Source organism: Protopterus annectens, chromosome 10.part0 (genome assembly GCF_019279795.1).
Source record: "Protopterus annectens isolate FY-2018-M chromosome 10.part0, PAN1.0, whole genome shotgun sequence".
NCBI lineage: Eukaryota > Metazoa > Chordata > Ceratodontiformes > Protopteridae > Protopterus > Protopterus annectens.
The window spans coordinates 656,760,060-656,780,973 of NC_056744.1; the positions used below are offsets into that span (position 1 = coordinate 656,760,060).

General features: G+C 39.6%; 1 protein-coding gene across 1 annotated transcript in view; it reads right to left on the reverse strand.

Annotated features, from left to right (window-relative positions):
* USP24 (ubiquitin specific peptidase 24) overlaps positions 1-20,914 on the reverse strand; it is a 4,679,666-nt gene that overhangs the window by 3,159,825 nt on the left and 1,498,927 nt on the right. Inside the window, exon 19 of the mRNA XM_044085508.1 lies at positions 1,324-1,435. Coding sequence (XP_043941443.1) covers positions 1,324-1,435 — 112 coding nt within the window. The remainder of the gene's footprint in view (positions 1-1,323; positions 1,436-20,914) is intronic.

Sequence of the window (20,914 nt, forward strand, 5' to 3'; positions counted from 1 at the left end):
CTTCTTTTTTGGTGATGACAGCAGCAGTCGGTAAATTTACGTTTCGAGAAAGTAGTGTTTTCACTAGAAGTACACCACGACAAGCAAAATACACACTTGATAGTTCTATAAATTCTTTTTTAAAACTAACTCAATAAAAACAAAAGCAAAAATAAAAAAGTGCTACAGTATTCATCAGGTGCCAAAATGCAGCAATCTGTTACTACAGTCATACTCTGTTTCCCCAGCTTGAACCAGGAAGTATACCTGTACTGCCAGAGACCTGAAAGTCTGAAAAAATACCCTTCTCTCACAAAATTAAAATGGTAGTGACATAAAGCGTTTGTCAATTTTACCTGAATTTTGCACTAGAAAATAAAATGGTATATCAGTTCACTCATCTTGGAGGAGGGACAGGGAAGAGGTGCTTGCTTGGGCACACCACTGCTGTTGATCCATGGTGGAGACAAGGGATACTTAGGGGTTGATGTCTACGGGGATGGGGGGATAAGGCACATCTGAGCTGCACATGGAGGCATGAACACCACTCCGCAGCTCATACTACAACCCAAACACGAATACAAGCATGCACACAGGGGAGGGGTAAGGGGAAAAACACTCCCTTGGCAGTAGAGCAGCACTGCCCTAAGATGTCTCTATCACCTCACCAGCTGAAAAAAAATGTCCAGGAAGTACAACAAAGGTTAACAGAGCAAGTGGATGAGGACAGGTACTGACTGTAGTTGATGGTCAGCTGTGGAGAGAAAATAAATAGAAAGCAAAAAAAAAAATATTTACAAGCATAAGTTGAACAGCAGTATAATGTATACTTGCAAGTCTACAAAAGAATGGAAAGTATTACCTTGTTTACACAAAGGAAATTCTGCAAATCCTACTTTCTAAACCACAAAAAGTAGTGCCACTGTCTCCAGATTACCACATTTTTCTGTCTGCTATGGTAGAAGCAAAATAAAACTGCAAACTGCTATCATCGCTTAAGAAAACACTGCCAACATAAAGGACCACAGTGAACTAGAAAATCAGTACAGTGTACTTCAATAAAAACATATGTAATACCAACTCCTTTAACATCGCAGGAAATTTCTTATCAAGAGTTAGCAATTTCTTAGATTTTTAAAAGGCAAAGGCTATAAAACCTACCTTTTCTCACAGTGCTTACTAGGTGTCACACTGTCAACATAATGCTAATTTGCACCAAGCTTCAGCCAGATTACAATGTCAATCTAGCCTCATTAGGACAGAAAACAAAAAACACAGCAGCACTAAAGAGCATTTTTTCCAGATGTGCATTACTTCTACTCAATAATGCCAACACTTACATACCCATCATAGTAATTTCATAGGGTTCCAACTTCAGAATTTTCTCTTTGAAAAGTTGCTGCTGAACATCTATCTCCAGATCATGTTGTCCTTTTGTAAACCACTCAAAACACATCTAGGAAGGAATATCAGTGAGTTACTTAGATAATATCTGGCCCTAACAAAACATGATCAAAAACTTAAATACAGAACATGTTATTTTACCTTCTTCAGGTTAAAAGGTACCAAAAAGCTCCCAATGCAATTTCTATAGACACATTTTTTCTAGGTCCTTTTTATCCCCATGTTTACTGAGCATTAAGGCATCCCCATAATCAAGCTCATCTTATTTGTTTCTCAGTAAGATGGACATAAAAGTCAGCACTGAGATGACAACTGCTCAGGCAAAGGCAATGTGGATGGTAACGCGAGCACCTGCATCACCACAAGGACAACCTATGCCCCTCTCTCATATGCACATTCTACCACATGCAGAAGCCAGGGTTACCATCATGTGTTTTGGTGGTGACAGCCTATGGGCTCCCTACACTGGTATACCACTATTGACAAATATCTCACTGTCTGGAATCACAGCTGACCCTGCCAGGAATTACCACCCAATCCTCCACTTACGTACAATGTCCAGTACCCAAGTTACTAGTTGAACCTAGTTTGCATCTAAGGTGCTCTCTCACTCTATGCCATCGTCTTTGGTGCTATTGAAACAGAAATGAGTACAGACAAATGAATACTTGCTATCTAAAATGATGCCATTTGAGTACAGCCAGAATGAATAACTATAAAAGATGACTATTTAACAACACATTTAAAACATCATATTAACAGATTAAACCTCTTTTCATTCCTTTTGACACTAAGGCATGTGGCCAACTACAGCCCAAAATGTTTTTAACTATCATATCTATGGTAAATTAAAATAGATTTATTCCTGTTTACTAAAACGTAAGATTTTCCAAAGCCGTTGGGTATTTTCACTATATAACACATTAAGCAATCATAATTAAACTAAGTTTGACTGTATATTGTGTACCTACACACACAATATATCAATGAGCACATACATGTGCTATGTGTCAAGTCAGAGCTATTAAGTGACAAACAATAATAGCAAAAGCATTACCATAACAGAGAACTTCTGAACTTAGCAACATCACACAGCATTAAAGAAATACCACAATGCCATCAGAAACACTTGCAAGCACTGGCAGCTAGTGACTTCAAAGCAAGATGGTGGATACAGGAAGCAATTAAATAAGTGGGACTAAATGGAATGGGGTGGGGCTCTATTAAGGCAGGTCCATGACACTGACATTGCCTGTGATTAAAGAAGAGATGGGGGTCACTCGCTTTCATCTACAGACTACTTCAGTACTCACTCTTAAATGGCCACTTTGACTATATATACTTCAGATGTTGGACTGCAATGAACACAGCCCAATCTTAGGTGAAATGAAACCCTAGGCAAAGGACTCCATGGTCCTCCCCATTGTAAAATCAGAATCAGAGCCAAAAATTGCTGTGATACATTTAGAAAGTTTTAAGAATAAAAGACTTTGCATTAGCATGGTTTTCCTGAATACTATTAAGTCTGAAAAATCAAATGCCTGTCATTATTAAATCACAATGATTTGCCACAAAAACAAGGTTTACAAGGAACATGCAAAAATAAGATACAAAATCAGAGGCCTTCTACAAAATCAGGGACATCTGAGAACACACACACGCACAATGTTTGTTTGTTTCTTTCAGCTTTTCCCGGTTAGGGGTTGCCACAGCGGAACTCCGGTCCACTAATGATTGGCAGTAGATTTTTTACATGCCGAGTTTAAATATTTAAACCTTCCAATTCAACGTGTCACAAAATGTGGTCCAGAACAGATTTCTTTTTGATTTCAGGAACAATGATTAATTTTGAACCTTTAGTCTTTATACATGCTCGTTATTTATCAGATCATTCAAAAATTTCATTAAGTTTTACTAAAGATCCTAGAGATAGCTTGCTGCAAAGGGGGTTATAATTGGTCTCAACCCAAATTTGTTAAATAAAGAGGAAATAATACATGAAATTACAGATTTCCTTAATGGCCTATTAGCTAGATTAGAGGAACAGCAACATGCACCGGATATTGAATGGGCGACAGTTAAAACACAAGAGGGATCTTTTTGCAAAAAGCTTCATATTATAAAAAAATACAAATTAGAGATATACAAAAATTGGAAGCTAAAATAAAAACACTTGACCAAGAATTGATTCAGAATTATAATACTCAAACAGAGACGGAATTATTTAAATGCCAAAAAGATCTCTTTTTAATCCAAAACAATAGACTGACATTTCATGAACATAGGATGCTAGCGAGGTATGCCAACCATATTCAAACTCCATCAAGGGCATTACCTAGAATTATTAATCAATCGAGAACAGCAGTACAAATTTCGGAAATACAATTTAAAAATACAAGTTATTCTAAAACTGAAGATATTATTAATATTTTTGAACAGATATATTCTAGTATCTATGGTGATCAAAAGGATGTATCCTTACATAGGACTAATAAAGAATTCTTACAAACAATTAGTTTTCCGAAAATAGATGATAATTTTCAAAAAGATTTGATTAAACCTGTATCTGATGAAGAAGTAATATATATAATTAAACACAGGAAATCACATAAAGCACTGGGCCCTGATGGTTTGACGGCGGAATTTTATAAAACTTTTTGTGATACTTTTGGTAAAATACTCCTGCATGTATTTAATTACATAACTAATAATAAAATCAATGACCCTCATTTTAGTGCCTCAAAAACTATTCTCATACCTAAAGTTAATTCTGATGCCCAAAATCCAGATAATTATAGACCAATATCATTAACAAATGTGGATATGAAAATTTTGACCTCTATTCTAGCTAGTAGAGTAAAAAAATAATGAATCAAATAATATCTAATGAACAAGCCGGCTTTATAACTACTAGACAAACTAGTGATAATACACTAACACTTCATACATTGATTGCTTATGCTAAACAGAAAAATTTAAATATTTATGCACTCATAATTGATGCACAGAAGGCTTTTGATAGGGTTAATATAAATTTTTTATTTGATATTTTACCATATTTTAATATACCTCAAGAATTTATTCTAATGTTAAAAATTGTATACAATAATCCTTATACAACTCTATACATACATAAAAATTTCTCTAAAAGAATACAGATCAAAAATGGAACCAGTCAGGGTTGTCCTTTGTCCCCTCTACTATTCAATATATATCTAGAACCCTTATTCGTATATATTAAACAGAATGTATATCATAATGCCCCAATACTTTATGGAACTAAAATATCAATAGCGGCTTTTGCGGATGATCTCAACATATACTGTACAACTCCAATTTCAGACACTAAAAATCTATTAAAAGCAGTAGATGACTTTGCAGAAATATCTAACTACAAAATTAATCTTAAAAAAATGAATATATTCCCTTTAAGAACTCCCAAACCTTTTTCGCTTTTACCATTGCTGGGACAGGTAAAGTTTAAAGATAATATTAGATACTTGGGTATTATATTTTCCACAGATGATAAAGGTTTTTATACTATTAATATTAAAATGGTTTGGGATCAAATAATGTCTGATTTTAAGAGATGGAATAATTTAAGATGACCAGCATTAGCGAATGTTTCAATTATTAAAATGAATATATTACCCAGATTATTATATATTTTTAGATCTGCTCAACTATTAATTTCTAAGAATTTTTTAAACAAATTCATAAAGTGTCAGCTAAATTTATTTGGGAACCAAGGAAAACTAGGATATCATATGATAAATTAATGACCCCAAAAAATAGAGGGGGATTGGACTTACCAAATTTTGAAACCTACTATTTAATAATAAACTCTAACAGACTCTTAAGAATTGCTAATTATGATGCATTTAGTACTAAGTGGTCACCAGCATGGGTAATTTTGAATTATAAACATATTTTGAATCTGAATATTAATCCTAAAGCACTACCCTTTCTAGGAAAAGACAAGTTGAAATTATATGCGATAATGGATCACATTAAATTATATATAACATCAATACAAAATTTATTTCAATCATTAGATCTTACTCAGCATATGATGGTCTTTCAACCTTTTCATAGGAATCCCAACTTGAGACTAAATAATCAATTAATAGATCTTAAAAATTTCCCATTAATAGTTAATTTAACTTTACTTGACATCTACTCATATCTCAAATATTCAGCTAATGAAATAAGACAAGAATTGAATCTACCTAAAGCTTATCTAGTTATATTGAGACAAATTAAGGAACTCTCTATAAGTTACTTTAAGAATTTCAAACCCAGAGATGAGGATTTAACAAAATGCTCAAACTTATGGCAAACTCTTCAACAAGATGTTAAATTTATAACTGCTGCAAATAAATTAATAAAAGAGTTCAAATTTCAGGATAAAGTTCTTTTGTTGAAATATTGGAAAGATAAAATCCCATTGATAGAAGAAAATCAAACATTAAAAGCAATTAACTTAACAACAAAAACCATATCTCTTCAAAAGTTGATGTATACTCAGCTTATGATATTGAATAATGCATATTATACACGCCTTAGCTTACATAAATTCAATTCTAAAAAATCTCCAAATTGTCCATACTGTAAAGACCAACCTGCTGATCTTCTCCATATGTTCTGGAGCTGCAAATGCATTTACAAACTTTGGAACTCTTTAAAAATACAACTTCAAAAGATGGGATATCAAAGTTCAACACTTTCATGGGAATTTATGATTTTACATATCCCTCCAAAAGAACTTTCTAGATCACAAATCACTATATTTATTAATATCTTCTTATTAATAAAACTATATATAGCTACAAATTGGTTAAACCCATCTCAAACTTCATGTTATAACTTTAAGATTCTAGCAATGCGACATATATTAGCCCACAAATTACTTCTTCATGAGCATAGTAAAAATATCAATAATCTGAAAATATGGGAACAAGTGTTTAATATTATATTGGCATAATACTTTGAACCTAAATGTATTCTGAGTTATGTATACATTTTAAGGAAACTTTTTAACAACAAATTGTTTATTACTTGAATCATTCTTAATAATTTTGATATCTTCTTGTATAAATTAATGTTACAGTTGGAAGCATTCATGTAAATATTGTATATATGTTATGGTGTTATTATTAGAAACATTATTTGGTATTTATCTTTAATTCTGTTTTTGTTTTAAGTTTGTATTGAAAATGATAAAACAATAAAGATTTATTATTGAAACAAAACTATTTAAACCTTCCTACATACTGGATGAGTGACACACAGTACTAGTAAAATGCAGCTACTTAAGTGTATTTATTTACTTGGCTTATTTTCAGTTTATTGACTGCTAAGTCACACTGTATAGTGATCCTTTTCAGCAATGACCCAGATGGAATAGTAACAAGATAGTAACAACAATGGGTGTGTTTCTTATGATAAGGTACATAGGCACAAGCAGGACAGAATATTGACAAACATACTTATTCTAAATAAATTCTGAGATTTTTTAAGCTATACAAAGACTGATTACATCATTAGGTAAGTTGTACCAAACAGCAGGTCCCACTGCTGAGAAGATTCTTTTCACCAACAGCAAATCTGAATTTTACCTAGCAAATCGTAAAGCATCATTTTGACTGTTTCTCAAGGAATAGTTTTGTTTTCTTATGGGGAGTGTTGTTTTCAGGGTAGACAGTTCCATAGCTTAAGTATATTGAAGATTAGGGTACCAGAAGTACATCAATTATATTACTAATAGAAAGCCAGTGGAGATTTTCTATAAGGTGAGAGACATGCTTTATGGTTATCTAGAAGAAATCTATATTTTATTTTCAGCTGACTGAAGTCATGAGTGTTGTTGGCTGAGTAGAAGCTAATGGTGGGTACTGCATATTCATGGAATTAAAACATTCTTAGCTATGGCTGTACATGCTTGCAGAAGAGAAGAGGTATGAAGTACAGTAACGATTTGTAATATAAACTGAGTTTTGAGGTGGTGATTGTCTTGATGTAGCTAAACAAAGGTTCAAGAGTTAATCCTAAGTATTTTGCTGTATGACATTAGGGATAATATTAGCTTTTACATCTATAAGATATCTCCCTGTGTTCTGGACCGAGTGTGCTTCTCAGCTGATAAGTATATTTTTGGCACTTTTTAACTGTTCAGAGTTGAATAAAACAATAACCTGAATTCAGTTCAGAATACATTTTGAATAAACTGCATTTATTTAAACTGTATTTGCTTTATTACTGCTACACTCAAGTCAGCTAGCTTGCACTGCACTTGAACTGTTTTAAGTGCTGTTTTAGGTGCTTTTTTGTATTAAAAAAAATAAAAAATCCTAAGCTCGTCTCCTGCCTTTCCTGTAACTAGTTTAGTTCAAATACAAATTTGCTGTATCCAGGACTGTATGTAAGCTTCTGAGCCCACCAAGCTTTTCTGTGTTGGAGGGCAGCCTTCTAGCTTACCAGTGGGAGTGGTAAGCACTAGGTAGCCTATCTATCGCAGGAGGAGTGGGTTCTGGCCCAGAAATTGTAGTTTATTGGCCGTTTGGGCAGTTTTTCCATTTCTTTCAACTTTTTGGTTTAAGAGACCATGTTTGCGCTTGTTTCCCACCTTTCCTGTAACTAGTCTAGGCCAGATACAGATTTGCTGTATCCAGGACTGTTTGTAAGCTTCTGAGCGGTGTCAAAGTCTGCTCTTCAATTTTTCCCTTAGATCTACTAGCTCTCTCCTCTCCTGCACTTTTACTATCTTATTAATCTAGCACTTTACCAAACTTCTTGTAGCAATTATTGTAGCACACAAAAGTGCTACCACCACTAAACGTTCTACAAGGAAACAGCTCCAGTACTTATTAATAATGCCCACCCCTCCAGGCATGTCTAAAGGTCAGTTCTGTGTGCTTTCCCCTATTAACCTGGTGAACTTGGGCATCCTGAGGCAATGTAGCAACTGCCTCATATACATGGACAACCCTCTCCTCTTACCTCCCAACACTCAGACTCGAGGGAGATGCATATATATATATATATATATATATATATATATATATATATATATATTCAAGTTGGAAGCCAATCACTCTCCAGCCAAGACCGGAATAGCTGGTCAAGAGGAGGTGGTCAACACTTGCACCACACCACATGGAACATATAGCCCTCCAGAATACACGCCAGCGCTGTCTTCACATAAAAACACAAACCGCACACCTACCTTCGCGGAGGCTCTCAATAAAAATCTACCCAAACAGCAGAGACCTCCAAGGCAGAAACACACACTACCACCACAACACTAATCACAAGACACAAAATTCTCAGTGTGCCACTCAACCAAAGCCCCTAAGGCCAAACAGCATGCCCAACACACTAGTCATAGGCGACTCGATAGTGAGGGACACGGATGTCCACTTACTAGGTTGAATAAGGAGAAAGTAACAGCTGCCTGTCAGGGGCTAGGCTCTGCCACATAACGCATGCACTCAGGTCCCTCAACAGGTACAAATATGACTCTGCCATTGTACATGTGGGTGTAAATGACCTGAGACGTACCTCCCTGGACTACATGAAAAAAGACATGGAGCTCTCAGATTATGTAGCCCAGGCGGGTATAGCCCTAGCCCTGAACAGCATCCTACCATCACCCAGAACGATACCACAGTACAAGCAGAAAATTATTGATTTCAACAATTGGCTAAGTTTCTGGTGCCATTCTAAGGGGATCCAGTATCTCCCTGGGATGACATGATTGACAGACCTCGATGCTTTGTCACAGATGGCCTGCATCTGTCACCCCTGGGCTTCAGGATACTGGCCAAGGCTCTTGCCACCCCTATAGTGCCTTTTCTAGGCGGTGTTCCAAAGACCAAATGCCCACAGTAACAGCTACAGACAAATGCAATCTTAGGGTCATGCTGCTCAACACTAGAAGTCTAAATCTCAAAATGCACTCGGTCGAAGCACTCTTTAAAATAGAGAACATCGACATTTGTGCCATAAGAGAGACCTGGTTCAAGGCAGCAGAAAGGACCCCTGCACCACCAGACTAACTCATTCCACACCATTCGGCCCCAGAACTTGGACCGAAGTTCCAAAGGCGGTGGTGTTTCCATATTCATAAAGGATGCGCATACCTACAGACTGGTAGCCCAACATAATGCATCTGAGATACTTCAGGTGTAGCTAACGATGGGTAAGACAGCGATTCAGGTTGTAGCCTGCTACAGGTCCCCAACCATGTCCCAAGACTCACACTCCATGTTCCTAAGCACTCTGGAGAATATCAAGGTCCAACGTAACACACTCATACTGTGAGACTTCAATTACCCCTCCATTAACTGGGAAAACTACTCATGTACCAATACACTTGCCCAGCGTTTCCTGAAATTCATTAATTCCAATGCCCTGGACCAGCTAGTTCTTACCCCCACTAGAGGTAGCAATATCCTTGACCTGGTAGTTACTAACATGGGGGATCGTTGCTCTACACCAATAGTCAACTCCTCCCTGGTTAGATCTGACCCCCCCCCCCCCAATAAAGGTAACTACCATGAAAAACTTCTCCGAAGCTAACTTTGGGCTCCTGAAAACAGAGGTGGCTAACTTCACGGCACCCATGCAAACGGAGATCAGTTGCATGACTGCCAAATCATAACCAATGCACTGTACGAACACGTACACAAATGCATGGATCTCGCCATACCCAATAGAACCAAGGCACTCTCTTCCAAAAAAAGGAAGCCAATCTGGTGGTCCCCTGCCATAAACAAACTCTACAACAGGAGGAGGAAACTGATGTGGAATAAGGTGAAGTCCCAAGAGTGGAAAACTTCCCTTATCAGCTTCAACAAAAAGTTAAGATCCCTCATCAAATCCTCTAAAGCTAACAGAATTGCAGCAGATAGTAAAGACAACCACAAGGCCTTCTATAGTTATGTAAAGAATCTCTACGGTAATACCCAGATTTGCTCAGAGCTACTGCACAATGGTACCTCTCCTATACTGAGCCAACAGATATTGCCAATATACTGGCCGACAGATTCAGTGCCAACTTTACCTCCCCCCCCAAGGGACCAGTCACAATACAAGTAAATTGCCAGGGACCCAGTATTATTGCTGCACAGGTTAAAACAGCACTGTCCAAGGCCAAGAATACAGCTTCTATGGGACCTGACAATATCCCTGACTGTGTTCTACATGAACTACAGTGTGAACTGGCACCTCACCTGTGTGCCCCTGTTCAATCACATACTCAACTCAGGCCTTGTCCCTACTGAATGGCGCACTGCTACAGTCATCCCTCTCCACAAAGGAGGAGCGACTACAGACTCTGGGAACTATCACCCCATTAGCCTGACAAGTCTGATATGCAAAGTTATGGAACGCATCATCATGGACCTAATAAACAAGGATATGGGGAAACTCCAAACTCTGAATCCCACCCAGTTTAGTTTTTTGAACGGTAGATCATGCCTGCTCAACTTGGTCAACTTCTTTGAGTCAGTCACCAGAGCTGTGGATGTAGGCAAGGTGGTTCATACAGCCGACCTTGATCTGGCCAAGGACTCTGACACCATTCCCCACTCAGGAATCCTAGAAAAACTCACTAAGGTAGGCATCAACCTCTATATCACTAGGTGGGTTGCAAACTGGCTCACAGGTAGAACCCACAGTGAAAAAGTAGCTGACTCCAAGTCAGACTGCCGACCAGTCATGAGTGGAGTCCCAAAGGGTTCGGTCCTGGGTCCTCTCCTGTTTGGTATCTACTTCTCTGAAGTCCAGGCCAACACGAAGAGACTCTGGCTGACAAAGTTCGCAGACGATTGAAAGTTGGGTGCTATTATTAACTCCTCAAGTGATGTTGATATCGTACAGTAAGGCCTCACTGAGACCAACGACTGGTGACAGAACCATGGCCTTAAGCTCAGTGCCAAAAAATGTTTCCTCCCCTTTGGAAAAAACCTGGTTCCCATGAATTACCACATCGATGGTAGTCCATTGAACACAGAAGGCATTACAAGAGATCTGGGAACACAGGTTGACAACAAACTCTCTTTTGACCACCACAATGCCACTGTGGTCAGAATGTCCTTCTATGTGGCACATCTCACTACTAAGGGTTTTGCATCCAGGAAGATTGAGGTCACCGTCTCCCCCTCTACTCTTCCCTCATTAGGCCAATCATGGAGTAAAAGAGCTAAACCCAAACATAAAACTACTGTTCAATCTTAGCCTTACTACAGGATATGTGCCCAAAGAGTGGCATACAGCAACAGTGGTCCCTCTCCATAAAGGTGGTGCCTCAACGGATCCTGGAAACTATCGCCCCATAAGCCTGACTAGCTTGGTCTGCAAAGCTATGGAAAGGATCATCATGGACCCCATAAATAAAGATATTGGGGACCTACAGACACTGGATCCTACCCAGTTCGGCTTTGTTAAGGGCAGATCCTGCCTCTTAAACCTTGTTGATTTCTTTGAAACAGTCACCAAGGCCATTGACTAGGGGAAGGTGGTCCACACAGCCTACCTGGACCTCGCAAAAGCCTTCGATACAATACCCCACTCGGGCATTATAGATAAGCTCACCAGCTTAAATATAAACCCCTATGTCACTAGATGGATTGCAAACTGGCTCAAGGACAGAACCCACATGGTTAGAATTGCTGGAGCCATGTCAGACTCCAAACCAGTTACAAGTGGTGTCCCAACAAGGCTCAGTCCTGGGACCTCTCTTGTTCGGTATATATTTCTCGGAGGTACAGGCCAACACGGAAGGACTGTGGCTGACCAAGTTCAGATGACTGCAAACTGGGCCATAATCGACTCTCCAGCCGACACAAGCATCCTCCAAAAGGGCCTCATAGAAACAGACAACTGGTGCCAGAGCCATGGCCTCAAGCTAAATGCCAAAAAGTGTATAGTCATCCCTTTGGCAAAACAAAGTGCCCACAAATTACCACATAGGTGGTAATCCATTAAGTACAGAAGAAGTAATTAGGGACCTGGGGACCCAAGTTGATAGCAATCTCTCATTTGACAACCACGTGGCCAAAGTGGTTAGAAAAACATTTTATATAGCCCACCTAATCATGAAGGGATTCACATCTAGATCAGGGAGGTCATCGTGCCTCTCTACTCATTCCTCATCAGGCCCATAATTTAGTACAATGCCCTTTTGGGATGTACCTTACCAGACACCTGCAGCAACTGGAAAGACCCCAAAAGTACCTCACCAAGAGGATCAAAGGGCTCAAACAGATGCCATATGCTGCCCGGTTAAAGAAACTCCAGCTCTACTCAGTGGCATACCGCCTGTTCAGAGGCGATCTGTGCCTGACGTATAAAGCCATGTCCAACCCGGAATTAATGGACATGCTGCACCTCAGAAAATCCAAATCCCATCGAGCTACGCACTCGAGAGACTTGAACCTCAGCACTGAAATAAATAGGACATGCTGGAGGGACAGATTCATAACCCAGAGGCTCCCTTCACTCTGGAATAAAATCCCAGTCCAGGTTAAGCAGAGTCCCTCATTGACTCTCTTCAAGAGGAATCTTGATGAGTGGATGGGAGATCGTAGGTTTACCCAGAGTATCACTTCTGTGTCACTGTTAGACAGAGGCACAGTATACTAACCTCGAAAAAGGGCATAGCAAAATAAATTTAAAATGGGTGGCGAAAGCCAAACACATTCTGGCTAGGCTTATAAATGCCCTAGAGCAGATAGCCTAGTATGAACCTATGAACCTACAATGCCCCATTTGGCATGTACCTCACTAAACACCTGCAACAACTGGAGAGGCCGCACAAGTACCTCACAAAGAGGATCCTAGGCCTTAAACACTTGTCCTATATGGATAGACTAAAAAAACTCCAAATATTTTCTGTCTCATACAAGGTACTTAGAGGCGATCATTGTTTGACTTACAAAGCCATGTCTGACCCAGCTCTGTTAGAAATGCTACATCTAAAGAAATACCAAATCCTCCGCACCACATGCTCCAGAGACCTCAACCTCATTACCACAATCAACAGAACATGCTGGAGGGACAGGTTCATAACTCCGAGACTGCCCATGCTATGGAATAGACTTCCCATACATGTCAAGCAGAGCACCTTACTGGCCCTCTTCAAGAGAAATCTTGATGAGTGGATGGGAAACTGAAAATTCACCCCAGGTATCACTCCAGTGGCTTTACATGACAGAGGCACAGGGAACTAAGGGTGTGTGGCACGATGCCAGTGTAAGCCTATGGGCTGGGCTTGTAAAGGCTCCTGGACCATTAGCCTAGTACACACCTATGAACCTATAATGGGGGTAAGCAAGAGGAGGTTTTTTTGAGTGGGAAACATTACATTTGTTTACTTACTGTTTATTAAGATTATTTGCATGAAGCCATGTGCATTAATCTGTGAATTTAAACTGCAAGTTGTCCTGTACTGGCTGGAGTGTTTTGCTAGCATCATCTGCATATATTACAATACTGTGGTCTGGAGGGTCAAGATTGTTAATAATGTAAGAAAAGCAGTGGACCTTTAAAAAAAAAAAAAAAAGGCCTTGAGGAATGCTGGTACTGCAGTGTGCCTTGATCAGAAAAGGTGTGGCAGTAAATTTGAAATGCGCTCTGTCTTTTTGATAATTTATGAACCATAATAATGTGTTCTTTCCAATGTTTGTTTAGGAGGAGGCTATAATGCACTGTTTTGAAAGCCCCAGTCACGCCACTGAAAATACCAACAAATAATAGGCTAACAAACTTGCTCTTGCTTCTTTTACTTTCAATCAGGCTGCTTCAGTCATTCAAGGCAGCCTGAGCCAATAGAAATGTCTCCTCACTGCTTTGTACAGCAGCTCAGGAACATTCCTTTTTAAGGGAGTTTTCTACCTTCTTACATACCTGCCTTAGTCTCCAGTCAAGAGTACACACAATAATGGGCAGATTTGAAAATATCCTGGTTAGCAGGCTAGCACAGTAAGCAGACTTCTTTTTATCAATGAAACTCAGAAGTCCTCAGAGCTCCTCTCATTGTCAGGAGTACACAAGGAGTTTCAAGCACTAGTAAAGGGAAAATACAGAACTAATTCTACCTTTTTATTTTTAAACATTGATGCAAGTAAAATTCTTTTTTTTTTTCCATTAGGGAAGCTGCTGCCAAGCAACCAGTACCATGAGCCACTCCTGCTTTTAAGATGAAGACATTTCAGGTGAACATTCAGTGTTGCAAAATGTAAAGCCGACAAACCTGAGTGTCATTCCTTAAAAAGTTTGAGTTGTTTGTTAATAAGGCACGAGTTTACTTCTACAAAGACCGTCTTCAGTCAAGACTTGGGTAAAATGTCTATGAGCACTACAATAACACACACAGAAATGTGGTGCTAGCTTAAAAGCCACACCTTATACAGATGAAAACTCAATCAACTCAACAAAGATGAAACAAACAGCTTCTATATAATACAAGAACAGAAATGCTATTAAATTTTATTATAGGTTACAAGTCACTCTGGTACCCAAGCTGTCTAAATAACATCATGAAAGTACATGTTTGAGTAGGGGGAATCACTGCTTTCATTAACCAAGGGTAGAAAGTTCAGTTGTGTAGGGACGTAACAGTATGTCCCAGTACATTACAGTTGCAGTATTCATTACAAATAAGAATTAATCTACTAAGAATATTGCATATCCAGTCAGTATTATCAAAGCTTGGGCACTTTCCTCTCTTGCATTGGCCTGATATATGCCCTAAGCACTAGATTATGAAGCAGTACAAAAGGGATGCACAGGTATGAAAATTTTCAGGACTCCCAATATCAGAATAATTGAGGCAAAGGAGTGAGTTTTGATTGACAAATATGAGAGGTGAAAATGTATATGGGCTCCACCTTGGCCAGAGGAAGGGTGAAACAAGGAAGATTAAGAGAGGGTGTGCATTCTGCAACAGTGACCTACACAGATATCTACTGTTAGGGTAAGTTTTTACACAGCAGTACTATGTTCATCATTAGATCCTGTTGCAGTATTAATTACACATGGGAATATTCTCAACCTTTTTAAATTATCTGGGAGGAGGAAAAGGTAGTGGAATTTGAATCTAGAATTCCTTACAGGACAGATCTGACAAAACCAGTTCTGGATCTGGAAAAGGCAAATTTACACTATTTAGTAAAATTGTGAAACAAGTCCAACTAGCTGCTTCTAAAATAGATCTAGTGTCCAGACCCTTGAAAATTACACCTGAAGATGTTACTACTTTGGCAGAAAGGGCTATAACCTGACCTGGAAGGGATTCCTCACAGGAGGAAAAGGAAATAGCTAGGGAAATCCATTTATTGACAGTTTGCTTTCAGGCAGGACTAATCAGCAAGGCTAATAAATTTCCAATTCTGGAAGTTAACAAAAAGTTGGTGACTTTTCCTGATGGTGGCAATCTTGTCCAAATAAAACCTTCGCTGCTTAGGGACATCTTAAGAATGTAACTCTTTCTCCTTTATTTGGAGAACTGGGAAAAAGCATACAAAAGCAAGTTTACTGAGCATTTACCTTAGAGATTTTTTGTTGACAATCTTAGGCAAGAAAGAAGAGTTAATCCTAAGGGATAACATTGTTTTTGTGGAAAACTATGCCATAAGGGAGTGTAATGTAGATCCTTTAAGTTGAAGTAAGGGCTAATAGTAAAACTGTCTTCTAGGTACAGAACATTAGACAGGAGGACAACGAAGCAGGCTTAAAGGTAGGAAGAGTCAGCTTCGGAAACGCACAATTCATGTTCAATTTTCTTGATGGTCTGATACATAGGTTGCCTTTCAAAAACTGCTCGACCTCAAAACGTAGACAGTGGTGGCTCTAAGAGAAGACATGTGGATATGGATAAGAAATGTGCTTAGATGGAAGAATATTCCAGTCCTGAAATGAACATCCCATAAAGGTATAAAGAACAGAAGGGATATCCATACTGTAAAGGTCCTGTTCTACGTTTTGGCACCAAATAGAACTTTGCTGTTTAGAAACTCAAGATTATCTGGTGGCAGGTTTTATAGCTTCCTGTAACACTTGTAGCACATCCACTGATAAAAGGTGTCTAGTGTCTGCAAGACTGGGTATATGACAGCACCCTTCTGTTGAGTGAGCAAGTCCATCCTATAGGGTGTGACTTATGGTGATTGCCCTTGGCCAGGTGAAAGGAAAAGGAAGACCCAGTGTTGCCAGAGCCAAACAGATGGGAATCACCAACAGCATCTTAGGGTTGCTCTTGATTTTGTACAGGACTTTCAACATCAGGAAAAGGAAAGAAAATAAAAGGAATGCCCCTTTCCATGACATTGACATGGAGTCTATCTCGAAGTCCACAGGCACGGAACTATGGAACAAAACAGTCTAAGCTGCCAGTTTAGAGTTGCAGCAACTAGATTTATTTAAGGAGTTCCCCACTGAAAGAGAACCTGCAAGAAGACCTTTTTGTTCAACATTCATTCATGAGGACCTACCCTGGAGATGCTCAAGTCATCTGCCAATGTGTCAATCTCTGACAGAATGTAATCTGCCTGAATAAAGTTGTGTTGGACAGCTATCCCAGAGATCATCAATTCAAATCAGAAGCATAAATTTTTTCTCCTCCATGTTTGCTTATGTAAAACATCATGGTGTTATCTGTGACGGTTTAAAGGATTCCTGAAGACTAGAGGTAATGTTCCAAATGAAGAGCAAGGATCAGAGCTTTCATTTCCTTGACATTTATACTGTTGCTCCTGTGCTGCCTTGACCATACATCCGGGACCTTTATGTTACTAGAACATGTTCCCAAAGATAGGTTTGAAGCACTTGTGGATGTTTCTTGATAAGAAGAAACCAGAAAGGGTGTTCTTGACTGAGTGATAACTGTCTGATTCACCAAATTCCTTCTTTATGAAGGGCAAGACAGTACTCGAGTCCAAATGGTGACAGTACTCAGCCCAAATAGACTTCAGTTACCGGTGAATCTTTAATTTGTGGAATGTGGCAAAAGGTAACATTTGTAAGGATGAAGCCATATACTCCAGGGCTCTCACTATCACTCTTGCTCATGAAGTAAGCAATCAGAAACTGCCTTTTACCTTGGAGAAGAAATGCCATCACGGACAGTGTTGAGACAGCAACCTAGAAAAACAGATCTTGATATGGAAAGACAGACTTTTCAAGTTTATTGTGAAGCCTACGAGATGACAAACCTGAGATCCAAGATAATCTTGTCTCTTGAAGAAGCCTGGAGAAGATGAGAGTCTAGACAGGAATAGAAAAAAAAACCTGCAGCCGGCTATGACAGGAGCCAGGTATTTGGTGAATACCTTTAGAGATATAGAAGAGCAAAAGGCAAATCAGAAATTCAAAAGTGAAATTGGAAGACAGAAAATCAAACATTTTCTATGCTGTAGTTGAATGGGAATATATAGATATGCACCTTTGATGTCCAGGGTAACCAAAACATTACAGTAAACCCGTGCTCCCCCTGAACAGACCCATTTCCCTTCTTACAAATCATACTCTGCTGGCTTGCTTGCTCTAAGCATATCCCACATTTCTTTCTGCTGGCTTGCTTTCTCTAAGTATATCCTACTTTTCTTTCTGTCCCCTGACTCCACATTGTGGACTAACCTCTGCTGTCTGCCCCTGCAGTCCCTCCAGGTATCCTTGCTCCTGATACCATTCCACTGATTGACTCATGATAGCCATCCTCTTTCTTGGCTCTCTCTCATCTTCACTTCCCCGCTTTCCCAATACCTCCCTCTCCTCTTCCAATCTCTCTCAGTCCCCTTCTTCATCCCTGCCTTCCCACCCTTAGTCTATGTAGTGGACACTACTACCTGTAGCGCCATGTTTAAATATTCCCCTGTCCCACTCTGATCTGTCCCGCCGTAGGCTGCTCCACATTGCTCGGTAAGTACTGCTCTGCATCTAACTGCCAAATTTTGTGCAAGGAAATACAGTATACTGTTGATAATGTTTGTGCTCTGCAGTCGTGTTTGTTGTATTTTGGGCTAGCCGTGCGAACGCACTCAACAGCAATGTGTATAGTGCCCTGAATGCTTGCCACACGCTATCCCTTCATTTGGTCTTTTATTCTATATTGCTCAACACTGTACTATGAATTAGTTGGATACTTATGGATAACTGCTGACAACTGTGCTTTATTTGTTAGTTTAACTATAAACAGCAATGCTAAATGTCTTTCTGATTCAACTGTATTAGACTTAACTACGTTCCGCGGCTAACACTTTCTGTAATCACTTTATGCTGAAGCGGATTCAGGGGCTTAACTGTAGGCCTGCTGCTCGCACCATAGAGTATCCCCTGGCCTAGAAGCAGGTTTAAAGTGAACAACAGGCACGGACTCTCCGTGCGCTTAGACCTAAAGGGAAAGGCTTAGTCCGTTCTCTTCCCCCAGCTGTAACCCTGTATATTGCACTACATTTACTGTACTGCCATATAACAGAAACAGACATTTGCCCTTTTTTTTTTTTTTTTTTAATGCAGTACCTATCTTAATGCTTGTTGTACCTACAATACAAGCAGGGATTGACTCTCAATCCTATATTCTATTCTGGTTAACCTGCTGAACCATAACTGGCCTAGGTAAGGGTTCTTGCTAAGCGGTTAGCAGCAGAATGTAGATATGAATGAACTGATTGCTGTGGAATCTGAAGCAGTGCTTAGTCCGTTTTGGTGGACATATGTTACTTATGCTGTAACCATTTGTAATGAATGCACTGCAATCTGTGGTATGTTACCGATATTTCTAATGCATTTACTAGACTGCAAGCTTTTGGTGAAATTGTTTCTGTAATCCCTGCATACCATTTTATTATTTAAAATTAACTTGCATTTCTTGCTTAAATTACAACTATATCTATATAGCTTATGTTTGTATTAGCAACCCTACAAAGTCTCGTCTCTGCTCTGTTCTCTACCTAGTGGCTCCTTTGCTCTGCTGCATAAACTAATCTGGTTTCTTTGCTATCTTAATTAAAGCTGTCAGCACGGCGGCAACTCTGGGTGCTTCCATCCCTCTCTAACTCTCTGCAAAGTCAACTCCCCCGAAAGAATATCCACACCAGGACTCCTGAAGTGCTCCCTTAAGTCCATTTTTATATAGTGTAAGTACTTGTGTTTAACTGCTATTTTGTGCTCACAATACAGTAGAGCATGTACTCCCTTCGTGCCTGATAAGCAGCCTATGGTGATCCTTTATTTTTCCCCTCAAACTCCCCTATATGCTACAGCCATTTTCTGGCTGTACTGAGTCTTAAGCTGCCATTCTCCACTTTTGCAACGAGGTGGCACTGTCTACCACCCTATAATCTCTACTCAAACTTTACAGTAAACCCGTGCTCCCCCTGAACAGACCCGTTTCCCTTCTTACAAATCCTACTCTGCTGGCTTGCTTGCTCTAAGCATATCCTACAGTTCTTTCTGCTGGCTTGCTTTCTCTAAGTATATCCTACTTTTCTTTCTGTCCCCTGACTCCACATTGTGGACTAACCTCTGCTGTCTGCCCCTGCAGTCCCTCCAAGTATCCTTTCTCCTGATACCATTCCACTGATGGACTCCTGATAGCCATCCTCTTTCTTGGCTTTACTCGCTCTGTTCGCCTTGTGGGCTCACTCCGCTCCCCTCCCCCCAATTCTTCTACATTTATTCTAACCAATATTCCCCTCCCCTTCCTCTCTCAGCCAGTCCAATCATGTCTCCACATTATCCCCTCCCCCACCCACCCTCCACTAAGTAACTACCCCATCCCAAACCATAAGGTCCTGTACTCCCACATCTATACCCCTCCCTCTTACACTCTCACACACCACCCGACATCCTACTACTTCCTTTATACCTAACTCACACCAATTAACCATGCTTTCTCCACTTTCACAACCCCTTCTCATCCTATCAACTTACTTCTTCTAATTCCTCTATTCTATACTACCTCTTACAAACCCCCCCACACCCAACTCCCATCCTCACCCTACCAAATCTCACTTTCACAGTACATCCTCCTCTCTAGTTCAACCAAATCCACTCCACTACTTCAAACCAAAAATGATGACCCCTCAATAAAACATCACATACCTAAACTAATATTGCATTTCCCACAAAACTCAAAGAGCAAACCAAGGCTCCTGCTCCTATCCTTCTTTGATTGCCTATGCTTAGCAGGAGACATGCACCCCAACCCCGGACCTAATACTAGCACCAATCCTAATCCCCCAAACACAGCCAATATTAGCAACCATAAATATCTCAAGCTACTGACCATTAATGCCCAGAGTCTAAAAAACAAAACAGCCCACTTCCATGCCTGGCTATACCTTACCCTACCAGAAACAGTAGCTGTCTCTGAGACATGGCCAAAACCCCACATTTCTGACTCTGAAATCCTACCCCCTTGGTTTCAAGCACTCAGCCTTAATCTACTCTAGCCTACTCTCCATCGCTCCCTACCAAAAGTCCATTACTCAGTTTTAACAACACAGAACTAGTCATAGGAATACTCAAA